This window comes from Phaenicophaeus curvirostris, chromosome 3 (assembly GCF_032191515.1).
Source record: "Phaenicophaeus curvirostris isolate KB17595 chromosome 3, BPBGC_Pcur_1.0, whole genome shotgun sequence".
Classification (NCBI taxonomy): domain Eukaryota; kingdom Metazoa; phylum Chordata; class Aves; order Cuculiformes; family Cuculidae; genus Phaenicophaeus; species Phaenicophaeus curvirostris.
The window spans coordinates 15,574,018-15,590,163 of NC_091394.1; the positions used below are offsets into that span (position 1 = coordinate 15,574,018).

General features: G+C 37.2%; 1 protein-coding gene across 9 annotated transcripts in view; it reads left to right on the plus strand.

Annotated features, from left to right (window-relative positions):
- The window catches only part of COBL (cordon-bleu WH2 repeat protein), a 202,972-nt gene that overhangs the window by 122,493 nt on the left and 64,333 nt on the right, over positions 1-16,146 (plus strand). For all 9 annotated transcript variants that reach the window (XM_069853419.1, XM_069853418.1, XM_069853416.1 and 6 more), the window contains one exon: positions 4,247-4,441. In XM_069853419.1, coding sequence (XP_069709520.1) covers positions 4,247-4,441 — 195 coding nt within the window. The remainder of the gene's footprint in view (positions 1-4,246; positions 4,442-16,146) is intronic.

The following is a 16,146-nucleotide window of genomic DNA, read 5'->3' on the forward strand; positions in this document are numbered from 1 at the left end:
AGTTATATATGGGAACTGTCTTTTGAAAACAAACATAAGCTGACTTCCATTTTTATACACGTTGTTTTTATAAAATGTAATTCTCACAGCTAGATTAATCTTACGTTACTTTATTAATATTAAAATGTTCATAAGTATCCAGAAGATATCAGAGCTTCTTTCGTTCTTTGCAAAACATGATTTATAATTGCATTCTAGGTTGATGACCTTAAAACACAGACTGGCCTCTGCCTTAGGCTCTTAATCTAGCTTGCATTGAGTTGAGCAGGCTGTGGACTTAAGTAGTCCTGGAAAGACTTGACTTCTCAGTGTCTTTTGAAAATGGGACTGGTATTCCTAAATCACCAGGTTACTCTGAGCCTTCATACTTCCATGTTTCCAACAGCCCCTCTTTGCCCTTTCAAAAAGTTTTTGAAAACTAAATTTCAACTGGAAGAACTAGTAGGAAAAAAATCCTAAAATTAAACTGCTTAACCTCAAAGAAAGCATCTTGTACATTAGAAAAAAAAGAAGAGTTCTTAGGTTTCAGAAATTTAATGGGAGGGAAGAAATTAGCTGGCAAGTATAACATGAAGCAAAGGATCCATGAAAACTGATGGCACTATATGTAGGTACTGCAGCTGTTTCTTGCCTCCTTCAACATCTACTTTGTTGAATTGAAATGGACTTCATGGTTGTTCAGTACACGTTCAAGACCTTTGCTCAGCTGGAGTCTTAACTTGACTGCTGACCTAAGCTGGGAGTTAAATTGGGAGAAGAAGAACTAATTCTTTTGTCTTACTATTTTGCCTTACTTAATTGCTGTTTGAACTGCTAGCAAAGTGCTCTGACACTAGTGGTCTAGCAAAGATTGGGTGTCATTAAAGCTCTTTGTGTAATTCCTTACAAGGAATTTTCTTTTCCTGACATGATTTTTCTTTTTTTCTTTTTATTTTTGATTTTTGCCTTTTTTTTTCAGTGCAGGTACAAACCACATGAATTGTAGGAATTTATTTTGATCCTAAGCAGGACATTCATTCTAACCTGTTTGTTAAATGAAACAGAGGATAAGGACTGACTTTTTTAGCCAGCTACATTGGCTGCAATACTTGAGCTTGGCTTTCTTCTCTCTTACACTGCTGTAATTTAAGTAATTCCAATGATATTGGTCCATTGATAACAAATTAAAACAATAAGAAATGATAAATGATTTGGGTAAATGCCATGTACATATTAGGTCCCTGCAAGTTTTCTTAATTAATGTTGAATGCCTTGCTAACCTGCTTGAAAAACAAACCTCCAAAATCCAGTGATTTGGAAAGAAGCCACACTGCATCTAAAACAACGTAAAACATAAAAGCTGGATAAGGCATTGTCTCTCTAGACTAGGTTAACAACAAAAGAAAAGCCGTGCCAAAAACACTGGTGTCAGTGGTTTGTGTCAGGCATTTCTTTTTTTTCTCTTAAAGCTAATGAAAAGGACTCTACACATGGGAGAGCTTGAAGGTCTGCTTCCAGTTAGACAGAGGTCTCGTTGCTGAATGATGGGGCATTCAAAACTACTCTGAAGTTGTCCTGATTCCATTCCCCTGGAAGCCATAGTGAGTTTTTGTTTTAGGGGAAGACTCATAACATGAGTATTCTTGAAAAGCATGCTTAGTAAATAGAGGGCTTGATATAAAGGTTGGACTGGAAAAGAGAGATGAATTTCCAAGGTTTTAATGTTTTCTTTCAATAAAGTTTTTTTTCTTTTATGATAAACTATATATACTGTCATGTCAGTGTTACATATTTTTTTCCTATATCTTCTCTTAGGAAATCCAAGCTTTAAAAAAAAACCCAAGCGAGCAGTTTTAATGTGTCTAGTTGATCATCACTGTATTCCTTCACAATGATCTGTTGCCTGGAAAAGTATTTTGGTAGCTCTTCAGACCTTGAGGTAGAATTGAATAGGACGTTAATTTAATACTGGATACATCCTGTTGTCTTACCGGTGCTCTGTATTTGTAGTGCTGGGAGGGGGGGGTTATTATTTGTATATGGCTTTAAATCTCTTAACAAAATTTCTCAACCTTTTTATCCAGCAAAGAAAATCAAATAATTATAGCAGTCACAAAAGCGTATCTGTAGAATAGACTTTAGGAATATTTTACTCATTTGTTATATAAGTATGTGAAAAGAGGAGACTATATTTCACCTGGTGAACCCTGTCATTCCTTTTGGAGTAAACAAACTTTATTTGATAGAACTAGCTGAAATATGCACTGAGAATTACTTAAAACTTGAAGGTAATAGAGGAGAGCATTATTCTTTCCACTGCCCAAAATACAGGGCCAAGAGAAGAGCATATTTCTTTGTAAGATTAGACCTAGGCTTTTAAAACTCACCTTCCTATTTGAGATTTTTTTCTTCATTTACTGTAAAGGTGAAGGAGCTGTTGGTGCTATTCAGTTCAGAAAAATTAGTAATGAAAAACATGTGGCAAATACTGCTTTAAACTTTCAGTGAAACATCTCCTGTTGGTGCTAAATATACTGTTCCAAGACAAAGTCTACAGTGCGCAACATGAAGGATAACAAAAGCACCCCGCTTATAGTTTTAAGTCACTGATAGTTGCCACGTGTGTAATAAATGCAGGACAAGACACAAATCAGTTTGCTATCTACATTTATCATTTTCAGTTGCTTTCACAAAAATCTATAGAACACTGAAATTTCATCAGGCAACAAGGAACCTGTATTACATACTTCGTTTTGTATTGCTGTATTTTTTAGCTCTTTATGCTTCATCACTGTTTCCTCAACAGTCCTAAAATTAAATGAATTTTCTTTTTGAGCTTACTGCCCCATGTTTTTAATTTTTACCTAAGAATGCCTTTGGAAAGGAATTAGCAGGTCGTGTCACGAGTCAAATTACACTACTACAGAAATCCAAATATCCACCACAATGATAAGGCAGCCATACAATTGAGGAAAAGCATTTTCTAGCACTTCTGAGACTGTAGAACATAGATTCAAAGAACTACCCCTTTTATTTTTAAAGTGGTGAGTTTTGTGGAGGCCTTTTAGTTTCTTTCCCACATGTGTTCTGTGGTCTTGGACAGAGTTCTGCCTGAGAGCTTTATGTCCTCGATGCACGACTTGTTGCGATAAGAACAGCATTATCAGCGATAATCATCAGCCTGTGCTTCCAGAACAAGCATCTTACTCCAGCTCATGGTGGATTGGTATCAGTGGTGATTTCACAGAAGGTATTTCTGAGAAGGAGCAGTTATCTCTTAACTTAATTAAAAAGTAAAATCTTCAATTTAAAATGGAGACTTCTCTTAATTAAAAATAGCAAAAGGTGACTCTCAGGTTTGGAGGAAAAAGTTTTTTCAAGGTCTTTATTAGGAGATTAAAAAATTAATTAAATCAAATGTAAGTGTCAAAACTATATTAAAAATGCACATTTTCAAGCAGTCATGTTTCCTAATAGTTCCTATTTTTAAATTTTCTACTATATGACTGCATATATTTTTATTTCTATAGTAATATAAAATGTGTGAAGGCCTTGAGTTGAAATCAGTGAAACCTTTTCTATAGATTTTATTAAGTTTCCAATGAGAACTAAAGTAATTTTTAACATTAAGGAATTATTGAAGTAGTTGCTGCTTCTCCTTACTTCTGGGCCTGTTAAAATCCAGAGTGGTGCCTGTCAGTAGGACTTCTTTTGACTGGGTTAACTGGTTGTTTTCTGTAGATTATAAATTATTATGATTGACTGTGCATGTAAATTGGAAATAGTTTGATGGTAGCAGAGTTTCTCTTACATAAATCTGCAAAGAAGATGGGTAAAGCAGGCAGATTGATAATAAAATAGAAAAGCCTGGGACGCAGACAGCATGTGATTAATACAGTGTTTTCATTTAAGAATGAATCTTGTTTTCAGAAATGCATATTACTTGTAATTTAAATATAGCTGCAAATGCTTTTGGATAACCATAATAATAGCAAGTAGCAATAGAGTTCTCATTAATAGTACTGTTAAATTGCAGAAGGTGCTCACAGTGCCTCCTGTCTTATTAATATTGCCTGTAAGCTTTGTTCCAGTTGACCTTTAGAAGTTTCCAAAATTTACAGTTAGCAATTCAGCAAGTTTGGCAGAGGAACATTCATGATTATTTATACCATTGTTTAAACGGTAACCAGATGTGTCTTGTTTTTCTTCTTTCTTTCTCATTGTTTTTAAGAAGTGATGTTAATCCAAGATGTTAATCCATTTACAGGGTTTTTCCACAGCACCAAATTCCCCTTCAGTGAATTCTCGTTCCAATAGCCTGGGTCCATCACTGTCTCTTGGTAACATCTCGGGAATGACAGCAAACCCAGAAGTGAAAAAGCGCAGAGCACCTCCCCCACCGGTTGTGACACCTGCGTTGCAGAACGTGGAGATGAGTGGACAGGAGAAGACAACAGCACAGGTAACAGTGACACCACAGAATGGGCTTCTTGCTTGATGTGCTGGCTACCATCAGTTCATTCAACAGACCTAAAGTTATTCACGGGTATTTTGATTAGCTTTTAAACACAGCTCACCAAAACTCTTGATCTTACAAAAGAAAACTATCAAAAGTCTTGGAGTTTTGCATATGTTTGTTAAGCTTTCTTGAGACTGCCTCAAGCTTTCTCCGATGTCAAGAATCTTTCTAAATCAGAAGAGTTTTGCGAGGTACTATGTTAAAAGAAAGAGGGTGAAGAAAAAGTAAGGCAGAAAATATGGAAATAGTATAGGTTGTCATCCTTATTGGCCACAGCAGTCCTAGAAGATGGGTGACAGTTCCAGTGACTGATTGCATGCTGTCTTGCCTAGATACATGTCAGGCCATCGCCTACATCCCTATTTTCAGTGCTGACGTGTGATATGAGGAAATCTGCTCTGCTTTCTGAGTTGTGCCATTTGACCTTTTAAAGCAGCGTTCTGTTTTTGCTTTTAAAAAAGGTCACTGTTCTGCAATACAGCTATTGAGAATTAAACAGAAGGTCGGGGAAACCTTTCTGAAGACCTTACCCTTTGAAAAGAATAGAGCTAAGGGAAAAGGAAATTGTTCTTGTTTTTATAGTGATATTCAGTTATGTATGTTACTAAACATACGCAAGCACATGAAGACTTCTGCTTCCACCATCAAAAAAAGTGTTGCCTGCTAGATGTAAACTGTAGAAGTCAGTATGTAAAGCTATATATTAATGCCAAGTAAGAATACAAGGAACCAGTACCTTCAAAATCATGTAATGTGGACGGACTGACTGACTGCCTAGAGCTTGCTACCTCTACAGCAGACTGACCTTTGGAAAGCAAACCATATTAGTGCAAAATGGAGTCAGGAAAGAATCGTTGAGTTCAGTATAGTTGAGGAGGTGGAGTCTAGTGCTCAGTCTCACTCTGTATCAGTTATTTATCTGCATTAAGACATCCATTAAGTGCCTTCTCCAGTGACGCATTGTGTAGGCAAAGTTGATGCACGCTCTTGGTAGAGGATTGTAGAATCTTATTTCTCCATTTTTAGGATATCTTAAAGTGTGATTGCTGGAACATAGCGGCGTTTCATCTTTCAAAATTGGAATAGATGCCTTTGAAATAGCACTCATTTATAGACACAGCTGAAAAGAAACAGTGTTTTCTTGCAACATTTGGTGCACTTCGGATTTAAAACTTCCTTTTGAAATTCCTGCTGTAACCATTTTCAGCATTGTTGCAAATGCATTAAAGTCCTGGCTCTTTGAAGCCATTGGGAGAAAAATACTTTAGTTAGTGCAGGCAGCATACAGAACAATGTCAACTTCAAATTATCTTACTCTAAAGAAAAGCTGTTTTGAAGAACAGAAACAGATGAAGGTTGCATCAGAGGATTTTCCATGACAAAGTTAATTTTGGGCAACAGAAATGTCTTGTGTAGCTGGCAAAGCCAATGAAGAGCACAGCAGATTATGAGCACAGTTGCTAGAATCTGGCTGCATTTGTTGAGTAGAGGACATCTTTCTGAAAATGGTTGCATATTAAAAAGTTATGGTGGGCTTCTGAAGCTCATGGCTGAAAATTGCTCACAGGCTGCCTTGTATTTCAAACAAGAATTTGTAGACTACATCTGAAACGAAACATGAGTTCCATGAAGAAATCGGAAACCAAGGGAAAAGATTAATTATTCACTATTACGTGGCAAGGTGGCAACAGGGATACTGTTTATAAGAAAACCCAAACCATTCTATTTTATCTACGTGCAGACTATGCAGTTTGCTGTGAAAATAGAGTAAAAAATCTCAGGGTGTAAGTTTATTTTTTTAGTTTATGGGAAAGAATTAGCACTGATCTTTTTTTTCAGGGAAGGACGTCAATTCCTTATTAATGGACTTCCTTCCATAAAAAGATAAGATGTTTGTTTAGAAAACTTTATTTACGTGCAACTGTTACTAACAGGAAGATCCTGCAAAAAGGGAACATGTTTATTTCCAGTGAAGCTAGCACATTAATAGAAAATTAAAAAGATGGTATTCTGAGCTTTCAGGAGTTTTTTTTCTTTTTTCAACTACATGGTTCCATAAAACTGTATAAAAAAGTGAATACTGTAGCTGTTATGAATACCTGTAGTTTGACTTTCCAACCCAATAAGCCTGTTGCTTTTAACCCATTATTTAGTTCCAAGGCATTCAATTTTCTTTACAGCAGAGATGATTCTTTAGGAATATCTATCTATCTATCTATCTATCTATCTATCTATCTATCTATCTATCTATCTATCTATCTATCTATCTATCTATCTATCTATCTTCCCCCTGCCTAGTGATTGCAGTCAAAAAAGAAGACAGGTATTTTAATTCATGCTTTAGATTTAGATTTTCTCCACTTGCTTTTCTGGATAGGTGAATTGCTGCAGTATAATTTTACCATATTGCAGCTTTTATTTCTGTGGGGCTTACAGTAATTTATCTCCTTGAGGGTAGTAACTTTAATTAGTTTTTAGTGCAGCATGGTTAGTTTTCCGTGTCTATTTAAAGGTAGTGTTCCCTCTCTAACTCTTTTAAATCTCCTCTGGAAAATACTAATTTCTGTTTAGAGCACAATTGAGCACTGTTTCAGAGTGTGCTGAACATTCTCTAAATAGTTTGCAAAGGGATGCAGAGTCAAAGAAAGGAGTCTACAGATTTCTTCCCTGGAGACTTCCCCCGTTTTTTTTAAACGTCTCCTAAGTGATACTACTTAGAATAATGAGATGTCACTTGAAAAAAATATTCTTCAAAAGATCAGGGTATGGCAGAACGTCCAGTATGAAATCCAGAAGATTGGATGCTTTAGAAGCAAGGAGGTGCCCTCTTTTCTTAAGTTGCAACATGGAGCCCATACCATCCAGAGAGTAGAGCAGAACAGTGTGGGAGGTGAGCAAAACCTGAAGCCCCTTAGCAAACAGTCTATGTTCTCTGTCACAGCACTTTAGAGGATATGCTGGTAGAATGAAGGGACACCTTACAGTAGGTGTAGTGTACAGTGAGTTATGCAGTGTATAGACAAAATTTAAAAGAGAAAACCAGTATGAGTATGCAGTTGTGGATAGAGCACTCAGAGAAAAGCTGCACTTGAATTCTGACAGAATTAAACATGTAGCGTCGGAAGCTTATTCAGTGACCGCTCTTTAAAAGAAAGAAGTGTGTTTGAGTCATTGCATGGAAGAACTGTAGAATTGAGTTCTTGAGTCTTTTTGAACTTTAGAGTATTGTGCACTCACAAATTAGTTTATAGGAATATTTTTTTTTTAATGTGTATGGGGAAATACAGAAATTGGACTGAGAGGGGGATGATACAGAAGGCCTCAGGAGCTTTCTGTAAGATCCTTTTCTATGAAATGGAGTGTCTTATTCAGGATAAAATCATGAGGTTTTTTGGAGACAACATCAGAGTTGGAAGAGAGTTCTTCAGTGCCTTCATCTGTAAGATAGCTTTGATGTCAACTCCAGAAGCCAGAAACGCAACTTGTAGGCTGTGATAGAGGAACCATGTGCTGTTTCAGCTGTTGCGATTCTCAGAACAGAAACAGTCTCATATAATATGTAGATTTAACAGGAGGCATCTGGGATTTGTTACTAGCCAGTCATATTCCTGTACTAATAGAAGAATAGGGTGATATAACAGATTGAATATTCTAACATTTCTTTCATAGGTTTTAATCTTAGTTGTCACATAGCAAGACAGCAGCTTTAAATAAAACTTGTATTGTTGCTTTTAGTGTAGGTCAAGGAACTGGCTTCACAATTTTAGAAGGTTCCATTATAAACCAAGACAATTTTCAGGTTTATTTTCATATTTATATAATTTTCTGGAAGCTGCTGTAGGCAAACTAATGTATGTGAATTGCTGTGGGTTTTGCCCTGCTTCTTACATCCCCCTTCTCTGCATTTAGATCTCAAATTTGAGTTGCTGAGGACAGCTGTTGATTTCCCATTCTCAGTCAAGACCATACCTTTAGAGCAGACTGCTTGCCCTAGTGTTTTATTAAGGCTGATGTTTTCTCACCAAGAATAACTTATTCATTGAAGAGGCTTACTCACATGAATAGAAAGGAAAATTACAGCCAACGAGAGTCACAGCCTTACTCAGATTGTTGCTGGCAGGTTTCTCTCTCCCTACTTCCAGTTTATTTTTGATCAATTTTATACCTAAATGAGAAGTTCAGCTTTAAGGGAATTATTTTAACATGAACAAATGTAAATGAGACTTTCATATCCTTCCTGGAAAAAACAAGGTACTGATTCTAAAAATTTGCCTAATTTCTTGTTTGTAGAGAGAAGATACTTCGAGTATTTTCTGTATGTCTTACTAAATGGAAGGAAATTAGATGTGGAAATCTAGAGAAAATATTACTTTTGCCATTTTGATGATTTCTAATACTGGCCACCATATAGGGTTTTTCTTCATTCTTTTTCTTTCGTTTTCATGTGTTTCTATACTCCTGTTGGAGATAACAGCCTCCTGTGACGTATGTTCTGCTGTTCCAGTGAACATTGCACTTGAAAGAGTTATGATTCTGCTGACAATCGTTGATAGGAGTGCCACGGAGCTGGCATGACAGTGGGATAGGTATCCTAGCCATTTAATAGCACTTTTGTGCCTTTAGTAGGAATGCCTTTGTCGTGGCAGAATTTGTGTTCCACTGTCCTTTTGTATATAAGCCAATATAATACAATATACCAGTGATTCAAAGCTTGGGTCGCCTCAGGCTGATTTTCCATATTAACAGTTTGTCAAAAGGAGGACATACTTCATTGAAATGTCCTGAAAGCCACTGAATTTGTGCCCATCTGCAGGCAACCTTGAAATATTTTAAATGGCACTGCAACTGAGCAGAGTATATAGTGAAAACAGACCTGGACCTCATTCTGCCAGCAAGAACCACAGAATACCGTTCAAGTAGTTAAAATAGGGGAGAAACAATTAATGTAATATATGAATAAAATTATATTGAAATCATAATTCGCATACTAAGTTTGTTCAAAGAGTTATTAAACCATATACTCACTCAGATTTCCAGAATCAATCCCTGAATTTGCAGTTTTCGCATTTCCTATGTGTATATGTGTATGCTACAGTCGTGAACTTGGAAGCTACTTGAAAATGTTACTCATTAACTTCTTTAGAAGTAAAATGTATCTTAAAACAGTGGCCAAGATTTTTAGAAATGGTTAGCTCAGCTGTCCATAATTAGGAAGCTGCGTTTGTAGCGTGACGTTTTCTGAACTTCTAAGATGTCTGGTTGCTCAGCAACTCAATATCTGGCCACTGTGATTTTAATAACCATATTATTCTTCACTGTGCCACCTTCTGTTGCAAAAGGAGTTTAAAATGAGATAGTTAATAGAAAAATATGAAGAAAGCAAGCATTTCTTCTGCTCCTGTCCCCACAGCATCGTGGGTTTTGTCGCGCTATCTTTCTTGCATGTTTGCATGAAGTGATTACCTTTCTTTCACCTTACGTCTTCATAATCTAATGCCACAGATTTGTGGGTAGCTGACTGCAAGCACAACCTTGATCAGTATGAGATCATACTGTTACTCCTGGTCTCTTCAGTTTTTCAGAATGGCTCGTGGATGCAAATTAAGCCCTAAAGCAATGGATACAGATCCTGTAGAACAGTGTAGAGTAAGGTACATTCCCCATATGCACAGCTGTGTTGGTAAAGGTGCCAACGGTAGAGGTCTGTGTGCCCAATGAGTTAAAGTTTCTCGAATCATCTTTGTCCCTGGATATTTTGGATAAATCTGGTAGTAATATTCCTCAGTTGGCTTTCATTCTCAGAAATGGATGAGTGCTTAGAAATAACCCACGTTTTTGTGGATGAGAGCCATTTTACCTCACAAATCTTCTTGGACTATCAGAAGCATCATTTTATGGGAGAGGAACTGCAATTGCAGGGAAGCTGAGGGACAGAAGAATCACAGCTAGATGAGAACATCTACCACAGTTACCTAAAGAACTAGGATTTATCACAGACAGGTGTGTAAAACCATATGTCTGCTGTGATTACCTCTATAAACACTGTACTCCTATCAGCTTACTTTATTCCATGTCTTCCTTTGTGCATCTGCTACAATTCATTATTGTGAAAACACCACTCTGATGAATCATGTGTCTTTAGATCTATCTAGTTGGTCGGTCCTACTTCTGTACAAATTATTATAGTCATACTTGGGGGAGAAAGGTGGTTTCTTTTTCATACTGCGGCAGAATAGCCTTGTGCTGTAGGTATTTTCTTCCATTTTACCTCACGTTTTCTTTGGAACTTCTGTATATGGCAAAAGGTAATGAGCAGTTCATGGTGCAGAACATCTGACAGACTTGTTCTTTTTTAATAAGGGGCCCAAAATTCAACAAAAGGGTGGATGGACTCAGATTACTTATCTCCCTTTCATAGGCTTGCACCTAAGCCAGAAATGTCTACCAGAAGTCAACAAGATGTGAATGCATGGGGTTTTTTTATCATCTTTCAGAGAGGAAGGGAGGTTTCTTTTGACTCAGAGGTCTTCTGGGTGAGGTCTTCTCAACCTTTCTCTTATGACACATTTCCTTTCTCCCTTAAGTGTTTTGTGAATGTATTTTTGTTTTGCTTTGGTACTTTTCTGTGGAGCATTCAGAAGTCTCCTTTAAGAATAACATACTTCTTTCACATTCTGAGGAAGGATGCAATGAATCAGTTTCTGCTGTAGGAAAAAGGTGTTTTTCAAAATGTGTCTTTTACTTCTACACAATATTGCGTCTTCTTGGTCACTTCTCAGGTTTCTGTAATTTTGTTGAGGATATGAAAACAAGATTTGTTCCAGTGGAGGAGGGAGAGCACTTGACTGACTCTTTAAGTTTTTTAAAAAATATTTATTATAAGTAATTTAATGACCAGGTTTTTACACCTTTGTAGTCTGCTTATTTGGTTTTCTTTTTGTTTAAAAAGGAGACCTGAGATATGAATGGTGCATGTTATTTTAAAAGTTGCTTTGTCTTTGTTTATTAACTGAGGATATGATGAGTATGAGCTATGATCTTCTCCAGTTTTGGTAGAGGACTTGCTGGAATTCACTGACAATGTGTGATATCTCTCAACAACATTTTTGTGATGATGGCAGGGATGTGGAATCTTCATTTAAGATGCTCTTTCTCCATAATGCCAAGTTGTGTAGGCAAAAAAAAAAAAAGAGAATTTTATGCTTACATGAAATAAAGATAAAATTATATTGATTTTATAAGATTTTTTGGCTTTCTGTTTTTAGGAAGTCACCAGGTTGTCAAGAACGTATGAGATGTCTTTTCGTGGTTTAAGAATAAACCTAATGCTAATCTCCAGAGTTCTCAAGACTATAGAGGAGTAGTAGAACTGCCAAGAAAACTTGTTAAGTCATGCTATCTTCCTATCTTCCTTTTTATATTGGAGTTTGGATATTAGGTGCTGGAATGCACACTGAGCTGCTGTTCAATGCCAGATGTAGAGGCTAGGGGCTTCTATCACAATTGGCATGAGACAGTATTTTGATAAGGTCAAAAAGTACCTGAGTCTATCTTTGTGTCTTGATAGATAGATTATTAATAGATAAGACTCCCATCACAATATCTGCCTTCTTGTGGGCTCCTCTGATTTTTGCCCACAGGCCCTCAATCCTGTCATCACCATAATCAAGCTTGAGGGTATCAAAGCACTCTCTAACATAGAGGGCTACCCCACCACCTCTCCTACCCTTCCTGTCGCACCTAAAAAGTTTATATTCCACCATAGCTGCACTCCAGTTATACGAGTTGTCCCACCACGTTTCCATAATGGCAACTTCGTCATAGTTTCCTTGCCCTACAATAGCTTCCAATTCCTCCTGCTTATTGTCCATACTGTGTGCATTGGTGTAAATGCATTTCGGCTGGGCTGGTGAACCCTCAGATCTCATAAAGGGAATAGTGTTCACTCCCAGATGACTGGTACTTGGATTTTCTAACCCATCAGTGCCAATTATATCCTTTCTGTCACTAGATGTACTGGCCCCGACTCACTCCGAGTTGATATACTGGAGGTCCTCACCAGCATGCCGTCTTTCAGGCACTGGAGTCCATTTCCAGGCTCACTCCTGACTAGCCTGGCTTCATCTCCCTCCCCCTTCACATCTAGTTTAAAGCTCTGTTTATGAGCCCTGCTAGATTTTTAGTGAGGAGTTTTGTACCCCTAGGGGAGAAGCATGCCCCATCCTTGGTAAGGAAGCCTAGAGGTGCGTGGGCCAGTCCATGATACAAAAAACCCAAAGTTTTGCTTCTCGTACTAGCTTTAGTGCCAGGTATTAATCAACTGATTTTTCAAATTCATGTAGGAGATGCTTATTTTGGATGTAGTAGCCTGTAAATAGTGCATAGTAACTATGAAACTTTGCTTTAGGCTTTTAATATCCATCTCTCTTGGAGTTTTTTTATTTCAGTCATGTTACCTAAAGTTATATTTAGAAGTTTACTTACTTAGTTTATGCATTTCTATAGATGTTGAGAGTTTATGGGTAAGATGGAATCTTTTCCCTTTGCTCTTACATACACATAAGAATAATTCATTTTGCCACACTGATATAAACACTACCTTACTTTTTGGCCAGAGAATTACTTATTATTCTCCTAGGATAGTAAAAAAGTTCAATTTTGCTTTGCGTTTTTCATGGGTTAAGTTTGCCCATATAGGCATATAATGAATGAACATCAGACTTGTCCAATAATATAAAGAATGCACTTTAGTTCCTTTTTCAAAAGAGTGTGCTGTAGTTCCTTTGAGCAGTAGCTGTGCAAAATATTGTCAAGGTACTGTGGTGACCAGTGCCATCCAAAACAGAGAAGGTTGTATAAGATAGCTGTATCTGTATTAAGTTTCTTTCTACTGTGTGGAGCAAAGAAATAGAGAAAAAGAGTTGTTGGATATCATTGCTGCATGCTACCGATGCCACACTTCGGATATTCATAAAGAAATTCAGAGAGAAAAGGTGGAAGTAGAGTTTGATATATGGAAAGTATGAGAGAAATCCAGAAAACTATTAAGCCTCCTCATGTGACTTTTGTACTGGAAAAATTACTAGAAATATAGTAGAGAATTATATTAGTTCGCAACTCTGTGAAGGTAATAAATACGGTAAATATAGCGTTAGTAAAACTGAAACCCTGCCTTACAACTCTTTTAGAGTTCTCTTGATGCATTCAGCAAACAGATGGATACGTGTGATCTGGTTGATATGGTCTCTGTGGGTTTCCACAAAGCTTCCACCAACATCTTTCTTCAGGGGTTTCTTAAGGAAACTACATCTCCATTCCATATGGAGGAAGGTCATTCTACTCTTAAATAACTGATAGTAAAGGAAAGAAAAGAGGAAGGGGTTAGGAGTAAATGATTTGCTCCTCTGGTGGTGGAATGTTGCAATAGCATTTGAGTATTTGAGGATCCATGTTCATCATATTAAGAAGTGACCTGGAAAAAAAAAATGTAAAGTGACAGAGTTTGTTGCTGGTATTTGAGTTATCCAGATAGTAAGAACAAAGGGTGAGTGTGAAGAACAGCTGTTGAAAGACCTTATGAGATTGAGTGCTGGCAGCACTTGCAGGTGAAAGCAAGTAAAATTATATGTCACTAAGTGTGAAACGATATACATGAGAGAAGGTCACTCTAATTTTCCTAATACCTTGTGAAATACTGGTCTCTCAGCTGGTAGTAACCAGTTAGGAAGATGTTAGGATTATAAGATATACTTCTTCGAAAAAAGTCAACTTATAGCTCAGCAGCAATTAAAAAAAAAAAAAAAAGAGCAAATCAGATGCAGAGCAGTTTACGAGAAGAAAAGAGAACTTTATTATACCATTGTATTTTGACCTTTGGCCATCTTAAATACTACAGTACAGTTCCCTGTGTTTCAGAAGAGTATTACAGAATGGGAAGAGACTCATGGAAGGGTATTAAGGGTGGTCAAAAGTTCAGAGTAGCTTAATACAGGGACAGCTGTACAATTTAAGTAAACCATGACTATCTATGTCTATGACTAGGAATATCTATGACTAGGGATAGGGATTTGACTGTTCAACCAGCCATTACAAGAGCGTTTGAAGCTAGTAGGAAACAGGCAAACCATGCAAAACTAAATAGCATGGTTCTTCATGCAAGCAGTAGATCTGTGGAACTCCTTGCCAAGGGTTGATATGAGTGCTAAAAGTTTACATGGCCTCAAGAGGAGGCTGAACAAATGTTCAAGGACAACAAATCCATTGCAAAATTTTAAATATAGACTACACCAGGACGTCCCTGACATGAAGATAGTTGGTGGATGCAAAAGTATTAGGGAAACAGTAGTGTTGAACATGCCTTCCCTCTTCTTTTAGGTACTTCCCATGGTCTGATACAGAAGCCTGAACAGAAACATTGATCTAACCCAGTATAGCTATTTTTGGAGAATACTGAGGAGATTTGTACCTAAATATTTGCCTCATATGATCTGATACCACTCCAGGAAAATCATTGGCAGCATTCTCGGTGACTTCACTAGGTCTTCTTATCACTGGTAATTTGATAACCAGACAACATGTCTCCTGTTAAAAACAGAAACAGCTGTCTTTGATTTCTATTCCCAGTCATCACTCTCTTTGTTTTGTGCTCATAAATGCAAAACTTTGCACTTAGAGAATGAGGCCAGAAGTTTTGCCAGTAAATCATATAAGCAATAAGAATTTTCCAACATGAACCCTAAAGCAACTAGCCTGGTGTACGTGTTACATCTTAGTACTGTAACTGCAGTATCAAAAAGCCCTACAGGACACTTGAGAGCCCCCTTGGGCTGCATCTCAAAATACTGAGCTGTATGGGTGAGGTCCAGTGTACTCCATTGAATGTATGTTTTTTACTGATGGAATAAAAAGCAGCACGAAAGTCTTGATCACATTTCATTTGAAATCAATATCAGATCCAGGTCCATGCCAAATATTGTCTAGATTGCAAGTCCTCTGAGGAAGGAGCTGTTGGGACACTTCTGTCCTGTGCACTGATGAGACTACTGTTTTGCTTAGCAAAACTTGATTTCTGTCTTCCAGGAGACAGCAGGACAAACTGATCTCTTATGGCATGCTGCTTGCTTGGATCTATCCAGTTTTGCCCAAAGGATCTGGCAATATTTCTTTAAAAGTTTAGAAGGGTGGAGCTTTTCTTGATGACTTTCAGTTAATTGCCCTATGTGGAAGAAGCCACCTACAAGCTGTTGCCCTTCACAGACATAAAATTCTGTGATGGCATACCTTAAGTTTTATAGAAACAGTAGTCATCGTAATCAGTTATAAACCTGAAAAGTTTTATCTATTTAATGTTTCCACTGGAGCTGAACCTGGCTAGTGCTGTCCTATTGCAGAGTCCATTATCAAGATGTATCGGAACCAATTACTACAAATAAGTTTGCATAGTAAGATGTATCAGAACCAATTACTACAAATAAGTTTGTGTAGTAAAAGACATCTGTGGTCCTTAAAACGCACTACAACTCAGTAAATGACTAAGATACCAGAACACAGAACAATTAATTTCCAGTTTGAAGGTGATTTGTTAGTTTTTCCCTGAAGAGTATTAAACGTGGCATTCATTTAGCTAAATGAGAAGTATCCAGACTTGT